This window comes from Sebastes fasciatus, chromosome 4, assembly GCF_043250625.1.
Source record: "Sebastes fasciatus isolate fSebFas1 chromosome 4, fSebFas1.pri, whole genome shotgun sequence".
Taxonomy (NCBI): domain Eukaryota; kingdom Metazoa; phylum Chordata; class Actinopteri; order Perciformes; family Sebastidae; genus Sebastes; species Sebastes fasciatus.
The window spans coordinates 39,782,692-39,807,691 of record NC_133798.1 but is presented as its reverse complement, the minus strand read 5'-3'; the positions used below and the strand labels follow the sequence as shown (position 1 = coordinate 39,807,691).

At 42.4% G+C, this 25,000-nt stretch overlaps 1 protein-coding gene and 1 long non-coding RNA gene across 9 annotated transcripts in view; one reads left to right on the top strand and one right to left on the bottom strand.

The window, feature by feature from the left end:
• magi2b (membrane associated guanylate kinase, WW and PDZ domain containing 2b) overlaps positions 1-25,000 on the bottom strand; it is a 122,530-nt gene that overhangs the window by 94,540 nt on the left and 2,990 nt on the right. For 5 of the 8 annotated variants that reach the window (XM_074634164.1, XM_074634162.1, XM_074634166.1 and 2 more), the window contains exon 2: positions 1,763-1,837. The exons of the other annotated variants lie outside the window; for them this stretch is intronic. In XM_074634164.1, the coding sequence (XP_074490265.1) occupies positions 1,763-1,837 (75 nt within the window). The remainder of the gene's footprint in view (positions 1-1,762; positions 1,838-25,000) is intronic. 8 annotated transcript variants of the gene reach the window in all.
• LOC141767030 (uncharacterized) overlaps positions 17,428-25,000 on the top strand; it is a 37,004-nt gene continuing 29,431 nt past the window's right edge. The window contains exons 1-2 of the long non-coding RNA XR_012593745.1: positions 17,428-17,552; positions 18,672-18,869. This is a non-coding gene — a long non-coding RNA (uncharacterized LOC141767030). The remainder of the gene's footprint in view (positions 17,553-18,671; positions 18,870-25,000) is intronic.

Below are 25,000 nucleotides of genomic sequence, written 5' to 3'. Positions count from 1 at the left end.
ATTTTCTCCATATCAACCAGCCCTGGCTTGTACTGGTATTTACAATACTTCAGTGAAGAGGCTGTAGTTTGATTATGATTATGATGGTTAACAGAAACTAGAAATGCACTCGGAGAGCGCAGACCTCCACCAAGGCAGGTTTCATGAACGCGTCATCAGTTACACTGTGCATGTCTTAAAGCCTGTGATGTTAATGCACAGGCTGAGCGGAGTTATTAAAAACAATTCCCGAAGCCGGATTATGATTCGTATCGCCACCAAAATCGAATGGATTGTTCATTGTGCCACACCCTACCCCTCCAAAAAATGTCATTCAAATCAATCACGGACTTTTGGAGTAATCCTCCAAACGGACAAACCAACAAACCAAAACGGACAAACCAACAAACGGACAAACCAACAAACAGACAAATGGACAAACCAACAAACGGACAAACCAACAAACAGACAAACCAACAATCCAACAAACCAACAAACCAACACACCAACAAACCAACAAACGGACAAACCAACAAACCAACAAACGGACAAACCAACAAACGGACAAACCAACAAACGGACAAACCAACAAACCAACAAACGGACAAACCAACAGACGGACAAACCAACAAACAGACAAACCGACAAACCAACAAACGGACAAACCAACAAACGGACAAACCAACAAACCAACAAACGGACAAACCAACAAACGGACAAACCAACAAACGGACAAACCAACAAACCAACAAACGGACAAACCAACAAACGGACAAACCAACAAACAGACAAACCGACAAACGGACAAACCAACACACCAACAAACCAACAAACGGACAAACCAACAAACGGACAAACCAACAAACCAACAAACGGACAAACCAACAAACAGACAAATGGACAAACCAACAAACGGACAAACCAACAAACAGACAAACCAACAATCCAACAAACCAACAAACCAACACACCAACAAACCAACAAACGGACAAACCAACAAACCAACAAACGGACAAACCAACAAACGGACAAACCAACAAACCAACAAACAGACAAACCAACAATCCAACAAACCAACACACCAACAAACCAACAAACGGACAAACCAACAAACCAACACACGGACAAACCAACAAACGGACAAACCAACAAACGGACAAACCAACAAACAGACAAACCGACAAACGGACAAACCAACAATCCAACAAACCAAAACACCAACAAACCAACACACCAACACATCAACAAACCAACAAACCAACAATCCAACAAACCAAAACACCAACAAACCAACATACCAACACATCAACAAACCAACAAACCAACAAACCAACGTCGCTGAAAACGTAACCTCCTTCCTAGGCCTTCGGCCTTGGTGGAGGTAAAGAGTAATTCTGACATGACCTCCATCACCGCTGCTTACTGCTGGTGTGGCGCTCAGGCTCTCTCTGAGCAGTCAAGCCAACAGTGCTTCTTTCCCCCACAGAGGATCTGGAGATTTTCTCCTCGTTTAACAGTCAGAAATTTGGGATTAATGTTTTTTTCAAATGTTTAAAAAACATTTTTTATATAATTCTGTTTTTCCAAATATGAAAGGAAACGCAGCTCGCTCTTCGTCTATCTCCGGCAACCACATATTCAGAGGAGAGTTCCTTCAGTTTCACAGAAATGTTCGTTTTAGAGAGAGAGAAGAGAAATAACATCTTAATCTAAACTGCAGAGTCAACGTGAGTTAAAGTTGGTGTTAGTGTTAAATATCTGTTTGTGATTAACTCAGCTGTACCTTTTAACTCGCTGAGGATGTCTGTTGGTAGATTTCCATCAGGTGCTGTATAGATATTTAAATCTGCACTGACACCTGTGTAATGAAACAAAAATCATTAGAGTTTAGCTGCGGCCATCCTCTAATCCAAATTCATTTGAACTGCACATACATAAACACATTAATGCAAACTTAATATTATCCATAACCAAATCTTAATTGAATCGGTTTTATAGGGTTTTAATCCAAATTAATGTGAAGATCTTGCTATATTTTTCTTTCCTTGTTGAAACAATAAACCCTTCGCAGGTTGTTGTTCGTCTTTGTGAAGACATTTATACGGATGAAACTACAGTGCAAGAACATTTAAGATACAACATAGCAGGCCTGATAATAATACAATGTTCCTCCCTGTAGTAGATAAGTAAATTGTTAATCCTGCCCTCAACGCCCTCAGCAGGTCAAGATCACACTCCAACACCTGTCACTTATCTTGATAAGCTGTCTTCCTGGAAACAGCAGCTACCCCGAGGCCGACCTCCCCAGCATGCAAACTACACGCTCAGAAGAAGAAGAGAAAGCAGATTCTCTTTAATCACAACAGAAACTCAGAGTTCACCACCGTCTCACCTGCCATACATTTCTATTATAAAACCATACTGACATGTGTTTTCCTGCTTTGTGATTGTTTCTTTTATTACATTAGATGTAGGCATAATATTTAATTGTAATACTTTGACATACACAGCTTTTATTATCTGCACTGTATTTGGGTTTATATTTGGCCTGGGAGATGGTAGTGTTTGATGTTTGGTTTGATCTGCTGTTTTTTTCTTGTATTATTCTTATATAGATTTCTTTACAGTAATAACGCTTACTGTTGCTCGTTTATACTTTATATTGCTCTTTTGTTTTTGACAGTGGATTTTTGTCATTTGGTGGAATTGATGCATTTCTGTGACCTGAGTTTCACGCCTGGCAGTGAGGCCAATCTGAGTCTAAAACCAAAAGATATTCAGTTTACAAAACAGAAAAGCAGCAACTCCTCATATCTGAGAAGCTAAAAAACAACGAATATTTAGTATTTTTGCTTGAAAAAATATCAAAAGAGTTGGCAAATATCTTTATGTTGATTGACTAATTGCTTAATCAACTAATCATTTCCGGTCTCGAGGTTTTTAGCCTCACTGTAATAGGAACAGCTCGACACTAGACATAACTGAAAAGCCAATATCAGGAATATGGTTTGATTTTAGGCGTATGGAAACGTAACATGCAGCACATATTCCTGAGCAATATTGTCTTCTAACAAGACAGGGCTGAATGCGTTGCATTGTTTATACTGTACGTACAGCAACATGAGGCCTGGGGGAGGAGCAGATAGATGTAGAAAGACCAACAGGAGCCATGTTGTTTGATTTGGGAAGGCATAATGAGGTCTGACATGCCCACTCTCCCAGGAGGCTGAGAGACGAGGGAAGCACGGTCGTGCCACATTGATTCTCTAAGTTTCACAAAGTTTAACTGCTCAACTCTTAAGTGCAAACAAATCTACAGTCACGCTTCAGGAAAACAAGCTGGCATGCAAAGTCTTACTACACGTTCACACATACATGCAAACCTCATCATCAGAGGAGCATATGAAAACAGTGAAAGGCAAAAAGTTCAACATCATGTCAAAGTCAGCTGGACACTCTATACTTTCCTGCACACAATCCCTGTCTTTACTTGCTTGACACTCGCTCCTTTTACCCTAACTAAAGCCCAGATACACCCGATAAGTACCACAAACACACCTGATCGAATCCAAGCGACAAAGACATCCACATGCTACCACTGAGTGAAACTACGGGGCTGTGTGGCCGGTTAAAGGCCAAGATTTGAGCTGATGGACGGGGGCGTCTGGGGAGAGCTGAGGTGAAGTGGTGCTGTTCCCGAGTGGTTGTCATGGAGAACAAAACTCCGAGGCAGACTTGGTGATCGATAGCTTGCCCACACTCCCACAAGAGGTCACGAAGGCTACAGAGGAGTACAAACTGCAGGGCGAGAGTCAGCATATCAACTCTGGGACACACATACACAAGTAAAAAGATGAACATATCTTCGCCTGCACTCCACTCACCAAATCCTACTAGAGCTACTGGACATCATAGACAATAACCCTCGCCCCATTCACGCCTCTCTCTACAAACAAAGCATCTTCAGCTGATTAACCCGGATCAACCACTATAATTATCATGCACTATTCTCATATACACCTCAAACTCAACCCACCTTTTCTTTTCCTATTCCTACTGTTGTTTTTGTTTTTTTGCACATATCCTAGGGACAACATGTGGAGAGAAACTAAAATTAGATGGACCTTTTTCACAGCAGACAATTTGACTAACTAATAACATTACTAACTGCTACACTGCATTGTTATACTTACTGGAGCCATCACCACTGTTATTAGTTGCACCTGTGATTTTCCTGCTATTGTTGCACCTTTAAACAGACACGACTCCGTCTTCCTTTTGTAACTTTATTCTTCCCAGTTCTGCAGAAGTTATCTTTACACGAAGCAATCAGAACCGTGTGCACACATCAGTAAACAAACACGTTCGCTCATCTCTACTGCGCTGACTGATGACATCACATCACTCTGAACTATGACCTCATGGTAATAACATTGCTCTGACTGATGACATCACATCACTCTGAACTATGACCTCATGGTAATAACATTGCTCTGACTGATGACATCACATCACTCTGAACTATGACCTCATGGTAATAACATTGCTCTGACTGATGACATCACATCACTCTGAACTATGACCTCACGGTAATAACATTGCTCTGGCTGATGACATCATAACAGTCTGAACTATGATCTCACAGTAATAACATTGCTCTGGCTGATGACATCACATCACTCTGAACTATGACCTCATGGTAATAACATTGCTCTGACTGATGACATCACAGCACTCTGAACTATGACATCACAGTAATAACATTGCTCTGGCTGATGACATCATAACAGTCTGAACTATGATCTCACAGTAATAACATTGCTCTGGCTGATGACATCACATCACTCTGAACTATGACCTCACGGTAATAACATTGCTCTGGCTGATGACATCACATCACTCTGAACTATGACCTCACAGTAATAACATTGCTCTGGCTGATGACATCACATCACTCTGAACTATGACCTCACAGTAATAACATTGCTCTGGCTGATGACATCACATCACTCTGAACTATGACCTCACAGTAATAACATTGCTCTGGCTGATGACATCATAACAGTCTGAACTATGATCTCACAGTAATAACATTGCTCTGGCTGATGACATCACAGCACTCTGAACTATGACCTCACGGTAATAACATTGCTCTGGCTGATGACATCACATCACTCTGAACTATGACCTCACAGTAATAACATTGCTCTGGCTGATGACATCACATCACTCTGAACTATGACCTCACAGTAATAACATTGCTCTGGCTGATGACATCATAACAGTCTGAACTATGATCTCACAGTAATAACATTGCTCTGGCTGATGACATCACAGCACTCTGAACTATGACCTCACGGTAATAACATTGCTCTGGCTGATGACATCACATCACTCTGAACTATGACCTCACAGTAATAACATTGCTCTGGCTGATGACATCACAGCACTCTGAACTATGACCTCACGGTAATAACATTGCTCTGGCTGATGACATCACATCACTCTGAACTATGACCTCACAGTAATAACATTGCTCTGGCTGATGACATCACATCACTCTGAACTATGACCTCACGGTAATAACATTGCTCTGGCTGATGACATCACATCACTCTGAACTATGACCTCACAGTAATAACATTGCTCTGGCTGATGACATCACATCACTCTGAACTATGACCTCACGGTAATAACATTGCTCTGGCTGATGACATCACATCACTCTGAACTATGACCTCACAGTAATAACATTGCTCTGGCTGATGACATCACATCACTCTGAACTATGACCTCACAGTAATAACATTGCTCTGGCTGATGACATCACATCACTCTGAACTATGACCTCACGGTAATAACATTGCTCTGGCTGATGACATCACATCACTCTGAACTGACTTCTCTCTAATAACATAAATCAGATAATATATATAACATTTGCTAAATGTAAATAAAATGGGATCAGAATGTATTTCTCTTAGAGAACTTAAATCTATTCCAGGTCACTAACATTTAAATAATAAAATATTTCCAGGTCGCAACACTTTAACAAGTTAAAATGTCTGCTGTGAAAAAGAGGATTCATTTGAGAAAAGAGGTGTTTTATTAGGTCACGGTCACACACGCACGAACGCAGACGAGAGACCGTCGCCTGCCGAGGCGATGTTCGCCTGAGAGTTCACCGAAGCACTTTGAATGCAAAGATGCAAATTTGCTTCGCCACCGGAAGCGAATATTTGTTCGCCTCTTTGCTGGCATAGAACGGAAGTGAACAGGAGGCGAACAAGAGAAGAGCTCCATGTACCGTTAGTTAACCTGAAGAGTCTTCTGTGTGTCGCTGATGTTGAAGCATTAATGCTGAATAAAGGAACTGATGGTCCAGAGTTGGTTGTGTGTGTTCTGTTAACACTTCATTAAAACAACGTATGAGCTAACCCAAAATTAACTAGTTAACTCGTTAGTTAGTTAGTTAGTTAATATAATAAGAATAGCATTCTCATTCTTGGAAAATGTTATTTGCCCAAATCCAAGTATATGAAAGTGAAACCTGTAAGTTTAATGTGCTTCATTCTGAGTTTCTTTCTTACATAAAAGCCCCTTCAAGTCATGAAAAACAAAAATGCATTGAAACTTCTTAGCATAACAGAAGAATATGAATTACAGGTATACAGCCCTATAGCCTTTAATTTAATTTATTATTATTATTATTAATAATATGAATTACAGGTATACAGCCCTATAGCCTTTAATTTAATTTATTATTATTATTATTAATAATATGAATTACAGGTATACAGCCCTATAGCCTTTAATTTAATTTATTATTATTATTATTAATAATATGAATTACAGGTATACAGCCCTATAGCCCTTAATTTATTATTATTATTTACATGTATAATTTGACATATTGTATTTGTTCTTGTTCTGACTCTAATGCAGTGATCTATGAGCCGTGCTGGTTGGACATTTGAATTTGTTTAATAAAATAAAAAGTTAGCTAACTAACTAGCTAACTAGTTAGTTAGCTAGTTAGTTAAGAAATTTACTGTTTTAACTAGTTAGCTAATTAGTTAACTAGCTAACTAGCTTAAACAGAGAAGTAGCTAACCGTTAGCTAACTGGAGCATAGAAAAATAAACTTTAAAACATGTACTTTGAAATGAAGTGAACCTCCTTCTGGAACCAGACTCCTACTGGAGCCAGACTCCTACTGGAGCCAGACTCCTACTGGAGCCAGACTCCTACTGGAACCAGACTCCTACTGGAGCCAGACTCCTACTGGAGCCAGACTCCTACTGGAGCCAGACTCATACTGGAGCCAGACTCATACTGGAACCAGACTCCTACTGGAGCCAGACTCCTACTGGAACCAGACTCCTACTGGAACCAGACTCCTACTGGAACCAGACTCCTACTGGAACCAGACTCCTACTGGAGCCAGACTCATACTGGAGCCAGACTCATACTGGAACCAGACTCCTACTGGAGCCAGACTCCTACTGGAACCAGACTCCTACTGGAGCCAGACTCATGTTACTCATATTACTCTCTCATCACTAATTACTGCATCAACCACCCAACCTTCTGTAATCTACCCAACATGACGTCATGACGCTCCGTGGAGCTTCAGCCGGGAGATCATAGAAGTGGACCACTTCTTATATTCAGTTCTCCTGAAGACCAGTCCCTGGGCTCTGGCTTTACCGGACCTAGTCTCCTCCTCAGCCCCTCAGCCCTGAGACTCCACTGAACGCAGTGAAGATGTAAACCTGATATAAGAACATTAAATCTTTTTCCTTCTCATTACTTTCAAAACATATAAAAATGTCTTTATCCTGAAATTGAATTGTTTGCATTGTTTTTCCTTCTATAATACTGTTGAATATATTCTGGTGAACATACAGTGATAATAAGAAATGACAGATTGTTTCTTCTTCTAGTTCACAGAAAGGACAAGAATATATCAAATCTAAATCTCTCATTATTTTTTTGCTGAATATATTCGATGCAAAATGTCAAAGGAACCTTCTGTAACTTTATTAACAAAAAACAAATTAATTTCTCTATAAAGCGAAGCTCCCTGGGAGGGGGGGGGGACAGACTTACAACTCGTATGCAATTCCTAATGTATCTATTCAAGCATTTATTCTCGGTAATGTCGACTTCTCCAAGGAATATACCGTATTAAATGGATCAATCATTGAAACCTCGCTTACTGAAGCTCTAAGGAGCTGCAGCTCCTCAGCAGAGCATCAACACCACCGCATACGACATATACTATCAGGAATAACCTGAACTCAGAAAGGAATTCATTATATGTTAGTAACCGTCCATCAGCATTAAGAAGCGGTTTAACCAATACAACACCACCGTCAACCCATCTTCCATAAATAGTGATTTATCTTTATATTGAATATTCTTGTTACCTCCGTCAGGCCGAAGGCCTCGGAAGGAGGTTATGTTTTCACCGGCGTTGGTTTGTTCGTTTGTCCGTTTGTATTTCTCCAAAAGTCCGTGATGGATTTGAATGAAATGTTTTGGAGGCGTGGCACAATGAACAATCCATTCGATTTTGGTGTCGATCCGGATCATGATCCGGCTCGGAGATCCGCTCAGCCTGTGCATTAACATCACAGGCTTTAAAGGTCCCATATTGTAAAAAGTGAGATTTTCATGTCTTTTATATTATAAAGCAGGGTTACATATGCAGTGATACATAAATACTGTTAAACTATCAAAACGCTCAATATACGGAGAAATACACACAGCCCGTATTCGGAAATTGTGCGTTTGAAACAAGCCGTCAGGATTTCTGTCCATTTGTGATGTCACAAATATACAATATTTAGACCATTACACGGTTTTAAACATAAACATTCTAAATGTGTCCCAGTTTATTTCCTGTTGCAGTGGATGTGAATGACATCAGCTGACAGGAAGTAAACATGGACCCAAACTGTTGCCTAGCAACGCTATTCCGTTGAAATGCACTAAAACGGAGCGTTTCAGACAGAGGGTGAATACAGGTATATTCAGACAGACAGAATGAGGAAAATAAAGTAGTTTTTTTAACAATACAGCATGTAAACATGTTCTAGTAGAAACACTAAATACAAGTATGAACCTGAAAATGAGCACGATATGGGACCTTTAAGACATGTGCAGCGTAATGGTATGTGTCCACAGGGGCGTTTTTTATAGCGAGGGGACGCACCGCTTCCCAGCATTGGACGCTTGGTGGGCTGTCAGTAGAAACAAGGCACTCGGCTCCTGATTGGACAAATGCTTTCCCTCCGTGGGCTGCTGCTCCCAGCTTTCAAACCGGAAACAATACGGAGGCTCGTTTGGAAACTTTCTTCTCTTATTTCATGAAAACAGTTCACTGAAATGTGTTTCTGAAAACATTTGAGGCGAGAAATAATCCTGCGACGTACATGAAACCTGCCTTGGCGGAGGTCTGCGCTCTCCGAGTGCACTTCTATTTATTTTGTAAATCAGTTTGTATTTTAGTATACTATACACATACCTTTAGGATGCACTATAGCACCTTGAGCATCCTTCTGGGTGAATAAAGTTCTCTCTTATCTTATCTTAAATTGATTTCTTTAGACCTGGATGTGTTCTTTTTGTCTTCTCCTCCAAAGAACTTGTTTTTCTAATTTCCCTCTACCCATCCATTACTCCTCTCTATCCCTCCTTTGTCTCCTCATCCACCTCTCCGGTGGTCCTGTTAAGGCTGCCCTGATCTGACCTGGTCTACTTTCTCTTGTTTTACAGCCCCAATTATGCACAGGTAGTTTGAGACGGTCTCTGAAGGCCTCTGTGTGTGCATGAGAAAGAGACAGAGAGAGAGAGAGAGCGAGAGAGAGAGAGAGAGAGAGAGCGAGAGAGAGAGAGAGAGAGAGAGAGAGAGAGAGAGAGAGAGAGAGAGAGAGAGAGAGAGAGAGAGAGAGAGAGAGAGAGAGAGAGAGAGAGAGAGAGAGAGAGAGAGAGAGAGAGAGCGTTATACTGTTTATATGTATATATGTACTGATCGTTTCTACATATTGTGAGACCGTGTAGCTGTGGATGAAGAATCTGTTTCCAGTACTCCTAATGACATTATTACAGCAGGCGGCAGGGCCCATTATTAATAGTAAATGACAGAGCCTCTCTCCTAAAGGTCTTAATATTGATCCCCCCCATCCATCAGACTAGTCTTAATGATGCTGTTTCCTCATGTCTTCCTCCACAGCACCGTACAAGGCCAGACACACATTTACACATTTACATCCTCTGAGTCCACTACAAAGAGAAAAACAACACTATCATTAAACTTTAAAGCTAACAGACGGACGTTAAAGAAACGCCACCATAATGTTCCTAATAATATTACCGTCCTCCTCCTCCTCCTCCTCCTCCTCCTTCTCTTCCTCCTCCTCCTCTCTTCCTCCTCCTCCTCCTTCTCTTCCTCCTCCTTCTCTTCCTCCTCCTCCGCCTCCTCCTCCTCCTACTCCTCCTCTTCCTCCTCCTCCTCCTCTCCTCTTCCTCCTCATCCTCCTCCTCCTCCTCCTTCCTCTCTCCTCCTCCTTCCTCCTCCTCCTCTCCTCTTCCTTCCTCCTTCCTCCTCTTCCTCCTTCCTCCCCACCTCCCTCCTCCCTTCTCCCCCCCTCCTCCTCTTCCTCCTACTCCTCCCTCCTCCTCTCCTCCTCCTCCCTCCTCCTCCTCCTCCTCTTCCTCTTCTCTCCTCTCCTCCTCCTCCTCTCCTCTTCTTCCTCCTTCTCCCTCCTCCCTTCCTCCTCCTCCTCCTCCTCTTTCTCCTCCTCCTCCTCATCCTCTCCTCCTCTTTCTCCTCCTCCTCCTCTTCCTCCTTCCTCCTCCTCCTCTCCTCTTTCCTCCTCCTCCTCCTCCTCCTCCTCCTCTTCCTCCTCCTCCGCCTCCTCCTCCTACTCTCCTCTTCCTCCTCCTCTCCTCTTCCTCCTCATCCTCCTCCTCCTCCTCTTCCTCCTCTCCTCTTCCTCCTCCTCCTCTTCCCTCCCCACCCTCTCCTCTCCTCCTCCTACTCCTCCTCTTCCTCATGCTCCTCCTCTCCTCTTCCTCCTCCTACTCTTCCTCCTCCTCCTCTTCCTCTTCCTCCTCTTCCTCCTCCTCCTCCTCCTCTTCTTCTTCCTCCTTCTCCTCCTCCTCCTCTTTCTCCTCCTCCTCCTCTCCTCCTCCTCCTCCTCCTCCTCTTCCTCTTCCTTCCTCCTCCTCCTCCTCCTCCTCCTCCTCCTCCTCCTCTTCCTCTTCCTCCTCTTCCTCCTCCTCCTCCTCCTCTTCTTCTTCCTCCTTCTCCTCCTCCTCCTCTTTCTCCTCCTCCTCCTCTCCTCCTCCTCCTCCTCCTCTTTCTCCTCCTCCTCCTCTCCTCCTCCTCCTCCTCCTCCTCTTTCTCCTCCTCCTCCTCTCCTCCTTCCTCCTCCTCCTCCTCCTCTTTCTCCTCCTCCTCCTCTCCTCCTTCCTCCTCCTCCTCCTCCTCTTCTTCTTCTTCCTCCTCTTCCTCACCTCGAGAGTCTTTGCAGATGAGATGAATAGCGATGGACAGGAGGAGGTGTGTGTTTTTGTGCATGTGGGGCTCCTGTTTTAAGTGAGATGTTTTTCACCCCTGATTGCTCTCCTCCAGTTCAAGCTGCGCTCCTCACACAACACAAGCATCTTAATGAGAATTAAAGCAACCGACTGACTGAGAGCGTCAGAGGAAGAGGATGGAGAGGAGTCGAGGAATAACACTCTGGAGGAAGGGTGAAGGTGAGTGTTTATCCTCTGTTCTATGGTAAAATAATGGGGAGGAAATAGAGAGAGATGAAGGGGCGTTAGAGAGGCAACAGAAACTCATTGGTTTGGGGGGTGCAGTGATCAATAACCCGAGGGGTTAAACCCAGCAGGGCTGTGTTCCCGGTCAATACAGAAATATGAATAATGTGTCTGTGGCTGAGAGAGGGCCGCCCTCTGAGCGTCATAATGATCCTCCTCTCCGACGCTTGGTTTGTCTGCTCTGGTCTGATAGTCTAATCAAGCCTGTCTGTGTCACTACAGGAGCCTTTCATGCTGCTCAGTCCAGCTCAACTGGTACTGCTCCTTTCTGTTCTTCATCACATGTTAGGATGAAGAATATCACACTCAGCCAGCAGCACAGGAAGTCAGAGAGAAGTGAGAAGTGGCCTCACATCCCAACAAGTCAGCTGGAAAACTACTAATAAAGCTCTTCACAAAGAAAGCAGACATTCTGCTCTCATCTCATTCTGACCGTCATATCACTCAAATTATTATTATTATTATTATTATCAGAGAAAAACAAAAACATATTACATGATATAAACAGCTAACAAAGCACTGATGTCAACACTGAAATAGACTGAATCCAGTGTGGTTGGTTATTCATTTGTTACCTAGATGGTCATAATCACCTGCATTTGGACGGGGACGTCGTTGTTTTCAGACAAGAACCAATCTTAGAAAAAAAGATATTTTCAGAAAGTGTCCCTTCTCCAGAGAACACAATGAGGACCACTTCCATTCCTTTCATGTTGACGGATCAATTAAACCAGAACCTCGTTTCTAGGAAGATCATTTCCAAGTTCACAAGTTGACAAGATCACAAACAATAATGTAATTTACGTTTTATCAATGTTTATATTTTAGACTTCAGAGGACGTCAGGTAGAGTTAGCTCCAGTTTTAGCCTCAGGCAGTCCACAGAGACCGATAGGTAACGTATAATTGCTAGCGTTAGCGTCTTTTTTCCCTCCAGACTGTAAAGGTTGGGCTGCTGTTTGGCTCGGTACGGAGGATATACTGTAAATTTACAGAATTTTCCGTTTTAGGATTAACAGAAGTGTCCGTGAATGGTACGGAGGACATCCTGTAAATCAACAGAACTTTACGTTTTAGGGTTGAAGAACATGTCCGTAAACTTAACGGAGAATGTCCCGGTACATTATCTGTTTTTCTACGGATGTTTTTCTACGGAGTGTATCTGTATGGATAGAAACCACACTGTGCCACTAAAATGTTCATCTAATCTGCCGTTCAAGTGGAAATCTTATACCGTGCCTATATAATTATCTGCTGTTTAAGACAAACATTAAACCTACATGAGGTTACTCCAGCTGGACATCGTTGCTTTAGTACAGAGAGATGCTCTGGTTCTAACGACAGTCACACGTCTCCTCGTGACTCCAGAAACAGCTTTCAGAGAGAGTTACGGAGCAGTTCAGCTCTACAGACAGCAGCAACCGTCAGATGAGAGAAGGATGTCTGCAGGTTCAGACCTTTACCATACTGATATAAAACACTGGGCAGTCAAATACAGAGCTGACGTGAGAGAAGCTGCACTCTGAGGACTAACTGGTTGGACAGCTACTGTCCTCTATGGTTGGACAGCTACTGTCCTCTACTGGTGTGAAGCTTCAACTGCAGCGATGAAATGAAGCTGAATGCAAATGAAGCACTTAAACACATCAGCTGAGATCTCTTCCAGTAAGAGCTGGATGCTGCCATGAACATGATTATGCAATACCTAAACAGCCCAGCAATTAAATCCTTATCTGTCATGAACTGATGCATTACCACTAAAACACCTATTATAGGTAACATAGGAAACATATCTAAACAAAGGTTGACATATAGATTAAGAAGAAGCAGACGAATTAGAGGCTTTTGAAACAGTTGAGGCGTGAATGTATAAAAGGGCTTTAACTCAATACGTCCCTCATGTTTTGTACATTCAGTGTATACGGTATTGTGTATACGAGTTGGCTCCGATCCGAAGATATTCAGCTCAGGAATGATGGCGAGCCTCTTTAGAAAGTCACAGAATCACAGAACATGGTTGGTATCTGGATGGTTGGTATCCGTCCACCAGTCTCAGCTGTGCAGCTGCAGCGGCTCCTGACGCCAGCTTTTATAATCCTCCTCATTCAGATCTGAGGCTATCAGATTATAGCGCTGCTGGCTAATCTACAGTATGTCAATGAATGAAAACCATCCGCTGCCTTCTGGGCCGCCGGGCCTGACTGAGGAAGATAGGGAGGGCTGGGGGGGGACTCTTGTTTCAGCACAGAGCTGGCTCCCTGTTAGCTACGGTACACACCAGGCAGACGGTATACTGTCAATGTGTTTGTCTGTGTGTGTGTGTGTGTGTGTGTGTGTGTGTGCCAGCAGACACACACACACACACACACACACACACACAGATTGTATAACTTTCTGTCCACATTGCTGCAGTGGTCCTGATGAGCCAGATGTGCATGCTTCCTCCGTCTCCAGAGGTGAGAGCTGGTTGTGGCTGTCAGACTGAGGCCAGTCAAAGTGATGAGGACGGTAAAGAGACTATTTACCGGCGCTGAAATGTAACTAAGTACATTAGTCAAGCAATGTACTAATGTACAAATGTGAGGTACATTAGGTACTACATACTACATAAGGTAGTTGCCAAAAAAGAACTAGACAGAAGATTTTCATATATTATTTGATTTATATGCACAAAGCAGAAGGTGAACACATGAAAAACAATATGAACACATGAACAGTGTTGTGCTCAGACCAATTATCTTTTTCTTTTTTTTAAAGTTATTTTTTGGGGGCATTTTCCATTTTTTATTGAGAGGACAGTGGATAGAGTCTTGGAAAGGGGGGAGAGAGAGAGTGGATGCGGAAAGGGCCACAGGCCGGATTCAAACCCGGGCTGCCGCAGTCAGGACCAAGCCTTGATACATGGACGCCCGCTCTACCAACTGAGCTAACCCAGGCGCAGACCAATTATCTTTGATAGACTTCTGTCCAGCTATCTCTGATCATGTAATTTCACCAGAAAACACGTGATATAATGCTGAAATGGCCTCAAACCTCATACTTTCATGTTGTCATGCGCACGCACGCACGCAAGCACACACACACACACGCAAACATCATGAATAATCATAAGAATATGGTGTTTTATCTCAGCCAGATGAAATACTCACAACCTCACACATGAAGTCACATCGCCATGGTGATCCATCAGTAAAAGGTCTCTGCTGCTATTCTGGAAAACTCCTTAAACCTCCTTTAGACTTCTCTAGGCCAAACTCTCTAGTTGAGACTAGGGATGCTAATTTTAAAACAATGTTCTTAACCGATAACCGACCCTCGTTAACCGATTATTAACCGTTAACCGACAAGATTAGTGCCTCTCATGCAGCGGTGTACCAGCTGCAGGAGCACAACAGATATTGGTTGACGGGAGCCACTCAGCTTTGAGTTAATTATTAACATTTCTTTTAATCGTTTTAACCGATAGCGTTAATCAGTTTAAATGCTTAATGTCGGTTAAACGTTTAATTATTGACATCCCTAGTTGAGACATCCCAACATTTCAGAGCATCGTTGGTAGAAACTCTGATCCTGTTACGACTGAAGGATGGAAGAAAAGCTCCTTTCAGTCGTGTCTTATACATGCAAACACTGCTTCTATCTACATTTCACAAACACGTGCAGCAGCACAGTCCCAGATCGTCCCGTGCAGCGTGTCCAGGGTGAGGAGAATTACATTGACCTAATTCACTTAACTGGACCAGTTAGATATTTGGTCATTGGCTGGCTCAGCTTGAGTTTGATCCTCTGAGCCGAGCTCCAGCAGCTTCTCGCCTCAATAAAATCATCCTCCGCCTCTGACAGAACTCATCTCTCGCTGAGTTATTAATACCAACGGAGCAGACAGGATGTTATGCACCGATTCTTCAAGCTTCTCATCAACAAAGCGACACGAGAGGAGGAGAAGGTCGCCTTCTCTCCCTCCGCTCCATCTGTCCCTCCGTACTGTAGCTACAGCCAGCGGACCGGCAGCGCTCGGACAGCCGAGTCAGACAAAACTGAACCACCTCAACCCATCCTCCAAGGTTCTAGAAACATTAATATGATAATTATACACCAATTACTTCATGCAGCATGGACAGGGAATCTGAGGTTGGTGCTCACATTTACCACCAGCTATAAACTCCTCCCACGAACAGCCATTCTCCAATCACAGCTTAACAACCAGAACCAGGAAGAACTGTCAAGCTTTGGATTCCTCCATGTTGAGGCTTTGTGCAACACGTCGAGAGTTTGGAGGACGGAGGAGGTCTTTATCAGCCTTTATAAAAAACACCATTACAAGAGAAAAGAGGAAAGAGTAGATTCAACTGCAAACATTAGCATGTCCAACAAACTAGATAAACCTGCTACCTAAAGTAGTACCTACTACTACTACTACCTACAGTAGAACTACTACTACCCATAGTAGTACTACTACTACTACTACTACCTACAGTAGAACTACTACTACCCATAGTAGTACTACTACTACTACTACTACCTACAGTAGAACTACTACTACCTACAGTAGTACCTACTACTACTACTACCTACAGTAGAACTACTACTACCCATAGTAGTACTACTACTACTACTACTACCTACAGTTGAACTACTACTACTACTACTACCTACAGTAGAACTACTACTACCCATAGTAGTACTACTACTACTACTACTACCTACAGTTGAACTACTACTACCTACAGTAGTAACCTACTACTACCTACAGTAGTAACATACTACTACCTACAGTAGTACCTACTACTACCTACAGTAGAACTACTACTACCTACAGTAGTAACCTACTACTACCTACAGTAGTAACATACTACTACTACTACTACCTACAGTAGAACTACTACTACCTACAGTAGTAACATACTACTACCTACAGTAGTAACATACTACTACTACTACTACCTACAGTAGTAACCTACTACTACCTACAGTAGAACTACTACTACCTACAGTAGTAACCTACTACTACCTACAGTAGAACTACTACTACCTACAGTAGTAACATACTACTACCTACAGTAGTAACCTACTACTACCTACAGTAGAACTACTACTACCTACAGTAGTAACCTACTACTACCTACAGTAGTAACATACTACTACCTACAGTAGAACTACTACTACCTACAGTAGAACTACTACTACCTACAGTAGTAACCTACTACTACCTACAGTAGTAACCTACTACTACCTACAGTAGAACTACTACTACCTACAGTAGTAACATACTACTACTACTACTACCTACAGTAGTAACATACTACTACCTACAGTAGTAACCTACTACTACTACCTACAGTAGTAACCTACTACTACTACCTACAGTAGTAACCTACTACTACCTACAGTAGTAACCTACTACTACCTACAGTAGTAACCTACTACTACCTACAGTAGTACCTACTTCCAAAGGCAAGCGGCCTGTTATCAGCTAACTGCATTATTTTGTGGGGCTGACTCGAATGCTTTGAAGCGTCGACCGTTGCCATGGTAACCAACCTCCAAATCAGTATTCGAATGCTTAATTCTTTGTGTTTTTTTTGTAAACAGACATGTCAGCCTTCTGCGCCGTGAAGCTTCGAATACCTTCAAATATTTCTCACCGAAGCTTCGAAGCCTAAAACATGGTCTTGGAGACGGCCCTGGTTACAGGAAAGAGAAATGGGAGTTAAAGGTCCCATATCAGCTCATTATCAGGTTCATACTTGTATTTTGTGTTTCTACTAGAACATGTTTACATGCTGTAATTGCTACATTTTATTTTCCTCATACTGTCTGTCTGAATATACCTGTATTCACCCCCTGTCTGAAACGCTCCGTTTTAGTGCATTTCAACAGAATTGCAACGGAATTGCGTTGCTAGGCAACAGCTTGGGTCCATGTTTACTTCCTGTCAGCTGATGTTATTAACATCTACTGCAACAGGAAATAAACTGGGACACATTTAGAATGTTTATGTTTAAAACCGTGTAATGGGTCTAAATATTGTATATTTGTGACATCACAAATGGACAGACATCCTGACGGCTTGTTTCAAACGCAGAGTTTCTGAATAGGGGCTGTGAGTTTCCCTGTGAATTGAGTGTTTCGATACTTTCACAGTATTTATATAGCACTTAAGCCTGCTTTATAAGAAAAAACATGGAAATGTAACTTTTTTATAATATGGGCCCTTTAAGCCGATATATCAGAGTTTAGAGTAAAAACAGCAGCTCTGGTCTAAACTTTATTTAGTTTTGTGAAGCTTACACTCCACCACCTCCCTCCAAAAACCTGTGTTACATACAGTACCATTACATCTGCCAAACTATTTATTCCTCCTCCAACAAATCCTTTCCTATTAAAGTGAAGTGTGAAGTTTAAAAATATGAACATTAAAGCATAAATCTGACCACTGAGTGTTTTTACATTATAAGGATACAACAAACATTTCAAAGTTAGCTAGAAATGTTTTGGTTTTCTTCTGTCAGGAATCAGAAACCGTTGTTTCATAAATTACTACGAAGGTTGATGGTCAAGCCGTCATTGGTAATGAACTGATGTAATAAACTGGACAGGTGTTGCCACGGTAACTGAGGAGACGGGGATTGAATGGGATGGACAGGAAGTTACAGTCCAATTACAGAACAATATTTTATACTTCATATTCCTGCTTACAGTTTCATTATAGAACAGAGAGCTCCTCAGCCTGGCCTGGCCCGGCCCGGCCCGGCCTGGCCCGGCCTGTGGCGGCACGGTGTGCCAGAGGCCGGCTGTGCTCCACTTTTGATGTTAAAGGGCATGTTAACATTTTGAATTCATGTTGTTTTTCCTCAGAAAGCTCCGCGTATTGTTCTCATAAACCCGAGTGGATGAACCGTCCCGGGGTCCTCCTCCTCCACACTCCTCTCTGACGGCAAAAACACCATTTAGAAAGAAGAAAATTACATTTCAACAGGCGATATGAGCCAGCAGTGACATGTTTCTGGCTTTAAGTCGGCATTTCTTATCCACAGCTACAGCAGGTACCTTCAGGTAGGGAAAATATCATTTTTAATATTCGTTTTATTCTTATGTAAATCAGAAACCATTTGTTTTGGATTCAGCCTGCGATGATGGCTCTAATTTAATCTGAATAAAGAAATACACGGTTAAAAATAGCTGACATTAATATTATTTATATCACTGTATTTGCACCATAGCTATTTATGACAAAAGATTAATGCCGATTAAAGGCAACTAAAAAGAGAGCTGGGTTATTTATAGGTGGATAAATATTTAATTTTAATAAATATCATTATCGAACAAACAAGAACTGATCAGCAGCCGACAAACCAAATATAATGAAACCACTCGAGCACAAAGCTGACATCTGGATCTAGAAAGGAAAGACGAGGCTCTCACTATAACATTTCATCCATTGTGCTTTAGTCATTAAGACGAGTTGGCACAATAAACACACGTAATAATTATAGAAATAAATCCATTTATGTTGATTTTAAAAATGAAGAATCTGCTGAAGAAAAACTGAAAAAAAAAAATCACAAGATGGAATTTTCTCTGTTTCCAGAGTGTGTCTTCTCACACCTTCACCATACTCTTCTTTTAAAACTCCACCTCTCTTTCTCACTTAAACTCACACTCACACACACACACACACACACACACACACACACACACACTCATTCACACTTGTCTCCTCTCCGTACTGTTCTAACACCTCTCGTCGGTTCTGATCTTCACGGCACTTTTAGAAATCTGCCTCGCTGAGCCGAGCAGCCGTTTGCACTTCGCTGCTGCTCGGTCGGTCGGTGCTGACGGGGAGATGAACACGGACCGGAGATGTTTATCAGATAATCACATATATCACATATATTACATACAGACAGACACCGAGAGCATTTAAAAGACAATCTATATAACTATATATTCAATATTTTAATTACAAATGCATTTGGAATGCTTTCAATAAAGCGTACCAGGTAAGATTAAACTAACGTGACGGTGACTTGTCATAGTAGAAAAAGAACAGGTGTTACTAATAACACCAACAGGCTGTTCTATTTAAAGGGACTGTTTGTAAGAATCCTAAATGTTTTGTTAACAGCTTCACCTGTGGCCGTTAAGTCAACTAAAGTCAGCGTCCTGTTGCTGGCGCTTGTGCTCGCTCTACATAGACATGAAGGAGCATCGCTCAACACAGTGAGGAGACACACGTCAGCTAAAAGCACAATATCACTCTATATTTCAGCTGCTTGGCAGTAATGTTAGCTGACCAGACCAAGGTCTCTCCATGAATCACTGCTGATCCTAGTGTTGGCTTTTCCCGCCTCAGCCTCCCGACCGCGGCCGGAGGGAACGGGGGAGACGATAACGTTTCTCTCTGCGGAGCCCCGTCACTTCACAAGACACGGGAAACCTCTGTTGGTCTGGAGGAGCTGCAGCAGTTATTTCTGCACAAACGTCCACTGAACATTCACTAGATATTCTCAGAGCTAAACTAACTCTTCTGCAGTGTGGAGTGAGCAGCATGCACGTGAGAGGTGGAGCGAGAGAGAGAGAACTGTACTGTAGTACTGTAGCTGTACTGTATCTGTACTAGCTGTACTGTAGCTGTACTGTAGTACTGTAGCTGTACTGTAGCTGTACTGTACTAGCTGTACTGTAGTACTGTAGCTGTACTGTAGCTGTACTGTACTAGCTGTACTGTAGTACTGCAGCTGTACCGTAGCTGTACTGTAGTACTGTAGTACTGTAGTTGTACTGTAGCTGTACTGTACTGTAGTACTGTAGCTGTACTGTATCTGTACTGTAGTACTGTAGTTGTACTGTATCTGTACTGTAGTACTGCAGCACTGTATCTGTACTGTAGCACTGTAGTACTGTAGCTGTACTGTAGTACTGTAGTACTGTACTAGCTGTACTGTAGTACTGTAGCTGTACTGTAGTACTGTAGTACTGTACTAGCTGTACTGTAGTACTGTAGCTGTACTGTAGTACTGTAGTTGTACTGTAGTACTGTACTAGCTGTACTGTAGTACTGTAGCTGTACTGTAGTACTGTAGCTGTACTGTAGTACTGTAGCTGTACTGTAGTACTGTACTAGCTGTACTGTAGTACTGTAGTTGTACTGTAGTACTGTAGCTGTACTGTAGTACTGTAGTACTGTACTAGTTGTACTGTAGTACTGTAGTTGTACTGTAGTACTGTAGTTGTACTGTAGTACTGTAGCTGTACTGTAGTACTGTAGTACTGTACTAGCTGTACTGTAGTACTGTAGTTGTACTGTAGTACTGTAGTTGTACTGTAGTACTGTAGCTGTACTGTAGTACTGTAGTACTGTAGCTGTACTGTAGTACTGTAGTTGTACTGTAGTACTGTAGCTGTACTGTAGTACTGTAGTACTGTAGCTGTACTGTAGTACTGTAGTACTGTACTAGCTGTACTGTAGTACTGTAGTTGTACTGTAGTACTGTAGTTGTACTGTAGTACTGTAGTTGTACTGTAGTACTGTAGTACTGTAGTACTGTAGCTGTACTGTAGTACTGTAGTTGTACTGTAGTACTGTAGTTGTACTGTAGTACTGTAGCTGTACTGTAGTACTGTAGTACTGTAGCTGTACTGTACTAGTTGTACTGTAGTACTGTAGTTGTACTGTAGTACTGTAGCTGTACTGTAGTACTGTAGTACTGTAGCTGTACTGTAGTACTGTAGTTGTACTGTAGTACTGTAGCTGTACTGTAGTACTGTAGTACTGTAGCTGTACTGTAGTACTGTAGTACTGTACTAGCTGTACTGTAGTACTGTAGTTGTACTGTAGTACTGTAGTTGTACTGTAGTACTGTAGTTGTACTGTAGTACTGTAGTACTGTAGTACTGTAGCTGTACTGTAGTACTGTAGTTGTACTGTAGTACTGTAGTTGTACTGTAGTACTGTAGCTGTACTGTAGTACTGTAGTACTGTAGCTGTACTGTACTAGTTGTACTGTAGTACTGTAGTTGTACTGTAGTACTGTAGCTGTACTGTAGTACTGTAGTACTGTAGCTGTACTGTAGTACTGTAGTTGTACTGTAGTACTGTAGCTGTACTGTAGTACTGTAGTACTGTAGCTGTACTGTAGTACTGTAGTACTGTACTAGCTGTACTGTAGTACTGTAGTTGTACTGTAGTACTGTAGTTGTACTGTAGTACTGTAGTACTGTAGTACTGTAGCTGTACTGTAGTACTGTAGTTGTACTGTAGTACTGTAGTTGTACTGTAGTACTGTAGCTGTACTGTAGTACTGTAGTACTGTAGCTGTACTGTAGTAGCTGTACTGTAGTACTGTAGTTGTACTGTAGTACTGTAGTTGTACTGTAGTACTGTAGCTGTACTGTAGTACTGTAGTACTGTAGCTGTACTGTAGTAGCTGTACTGTAGTACTGTAGTTGTACTGTAGTACTGTAGTTGTACTGTAGTACTGTAGTTGTACTGTAGTAGCTGTACTGTAGTACTGTAGTTGTACTGTAGTACTGTAGTTGTACTGTAGCCTAACAATGTTTTCTCCCAAACAGCCCTTGTATGTTGAGTTTGTTGTCCAGTCCAGAACAGAACGGTGTCAGAGACCATCGATCATTATTGAACCTCGACGGTGCAGCTGGGCTCTAAATGTCTTGGGAAGCTGTTTTTCTTTGGCCGTCTATCTGCAGTCTGTGGTTCAATTAGACAGGTTTAAACTGGGATATAGTACATTCAGCTGATATCTGAGTAGTGCTAACCCTAGACTAAGCAACAGCTTTGCTAAAGTAACTCACTTGTTAATTCCAGCTTGTTTTAGGATGCATTATTTTGCACTTGATATATAAATAGGAACCTGTTCCTGTTTAAATCTGTACATATTCTGAAGCTAAGCTTCTACTGCCTTTTATCAATGACTGGTGATTTCTTCTCATTGAACTGTTGCTCAGTTGTCTCTCTGGTTGAATCATTGTACAGCGTTTTGTTCTCCGTGTACACAACATTACTTTCTTTGCAAACCCTTCATACCAAATAGCATCTACTGTAAACAGCTCTTTCTACAAACTAAGAGCATTAAAAACTGTTCTGAACTAGTAGTAAAGTAGTAGTAGTAGCGTAGTAGTAAACTAGTAGTAGAGTAGTCGTAGAGTAGTAGAGTAGTAGTAGAGTAGTCCTCTGAGCCGTCTGACTGAACCCAGTCAGGATTTTGTTGCTGGTGATTCCAAACTTTTGAAGTAATGTATGGAACGAGATGCCGACTGTATGGCCACCATAGGAAGGTGACTTACACCCTCACAACAACAACAACAACAACAACAACAACACCTGCGTGTTGTGACGTGCAAGAAAACTTGTCAACACAGGACGTGTGAAAGCGTCTGTGTTCACGGCTCAGTCTATATCTTACATAGAACTTGGGCTGACAATGCAGCAGCACCACAAACACAACAGGTTTGCTCCAGTAAAAGGTGAACAATATACTGTATATATATATAAATATATTTATAGCTGTATTTGGATGTGTTTCCTGTGCTGAGCGCAGATGAAACAGTGAGTGAGAGGAGGTCAGGGCACAGAGCGCTCTCTGGAGCTCCATCAGGCCTCGCTGTCCCTCAGGACAGAAGACGGGTTTCTACCTGACTGAAAACAGTCTGTTAAAATGTGGAAGTGGGTCTGCATGGACAGTCACACATGATTGTGTACCCAGACAGGACATCCATCTCTGATTCTGGACCGCGTGTGGCCTCTGAGCAGCGCGACCGGACCGCTTCTGGATGATTCCTCAGCGGGCCGCTGAGTGTGTCAGCAACTGTCTGCGAGCACGCTGCCATAAATACACTCCACTCTCCACTGGATGGAAGTCAAATGGTAATATGACAGCAAGAGAAAGAGAGGGAGAGAGAGAGAGAGCAAATAAACATATATAGTGAAGAGGACAGGAAGCTGAGCAGAAACAGCAGAGAGCTCAAGGACGTTCTCAGCAAAGCCCACATCCAGCTGGAGAACAGTGAGAGGTGGTAGTTCAATAAACAGATAGATTCATGTTTAAATGGATAAGAGAGAGAGGGGGAGGTGGGGGGGGGAGAACAGACCTGTCTGAGATACGTGCACATTAGCATTTAACCCCTTACACATCACAGGACAGAACTCTCACACCGTCAGCAGCTCTAACTCAATAATCAATCACAGTGACGCAACCCACGGAAACACTCAGCCTGAGAGCGAGCAGTCAGCCGGAGAATGTGAAGACGAATCCTCTGTGAGCAACTCAGCAATGTCCAAAAATAATAACACAAATAAAAACTGCTTTGCTTTACTCATGTCCCAGAAACAAGCCAGTGTAATGCTCATTTCATGGCTGAGAACGCAGCCTCCCTTTAGCCACTTATAAAGGACTTAAAGTGAGCCTCAGAGGGTGTGATGATAAATAACCATCTCCTCCGCTGCTCCTTCAATCCAATGTTCAATCCAATGTTCTCGTGGTCGAGACGCCCTGTCTGCTCCCCCGCTGGCTGACAGAAGCAGGTCACTCAGTCAACACTGGTGCCACAAATCCGCCGCTGTGCTCTGAAACATTCAAACAAGCCTCGAGCTTCAGAGGCCACGATAATCACACACACACACACACATACACACGCACACACACACACACACACACACAACACTGCAACCGGCCGACAAAAACAAAACACTCCAAAGCTCCTCGAAGCTCGACCGGAGGAGACCTGCACAATTATTTTACCACTTCTGAACTCAGAAACATTTCATAAACAAAATATGTTAGTGTGTGTTTGTAGGATATAAGTGTGTGTGTGTGTGTGTGTGTGTGTGTGTGTGTGTGTGTGTGTTAAAGCATGTTGACTACAGAGATGATCAGTATTAAAGCTGCTGCAGGTAGAAACGGAGCAAATATGATTCAAATAAGTTATTTTTATAAAGTGGTTGCTATATCATGACAGTAGTGCATGAGACAGGTAATCTGAAATAAATCATGTTCCTCCGGTGCTCCTAACGGCATCTGCAAGATTTCACAGACTGGAGGAAAACAAGCAGTCAGAGCTGATCTGAGGTCTGCTGTCTCTGAGCCGGCTGTCAATCACTCTGAACTCTGATCAGACGGTGAAACTAGACAGCGCTGATCAGATATGAATCAATATTCTGTTACGTT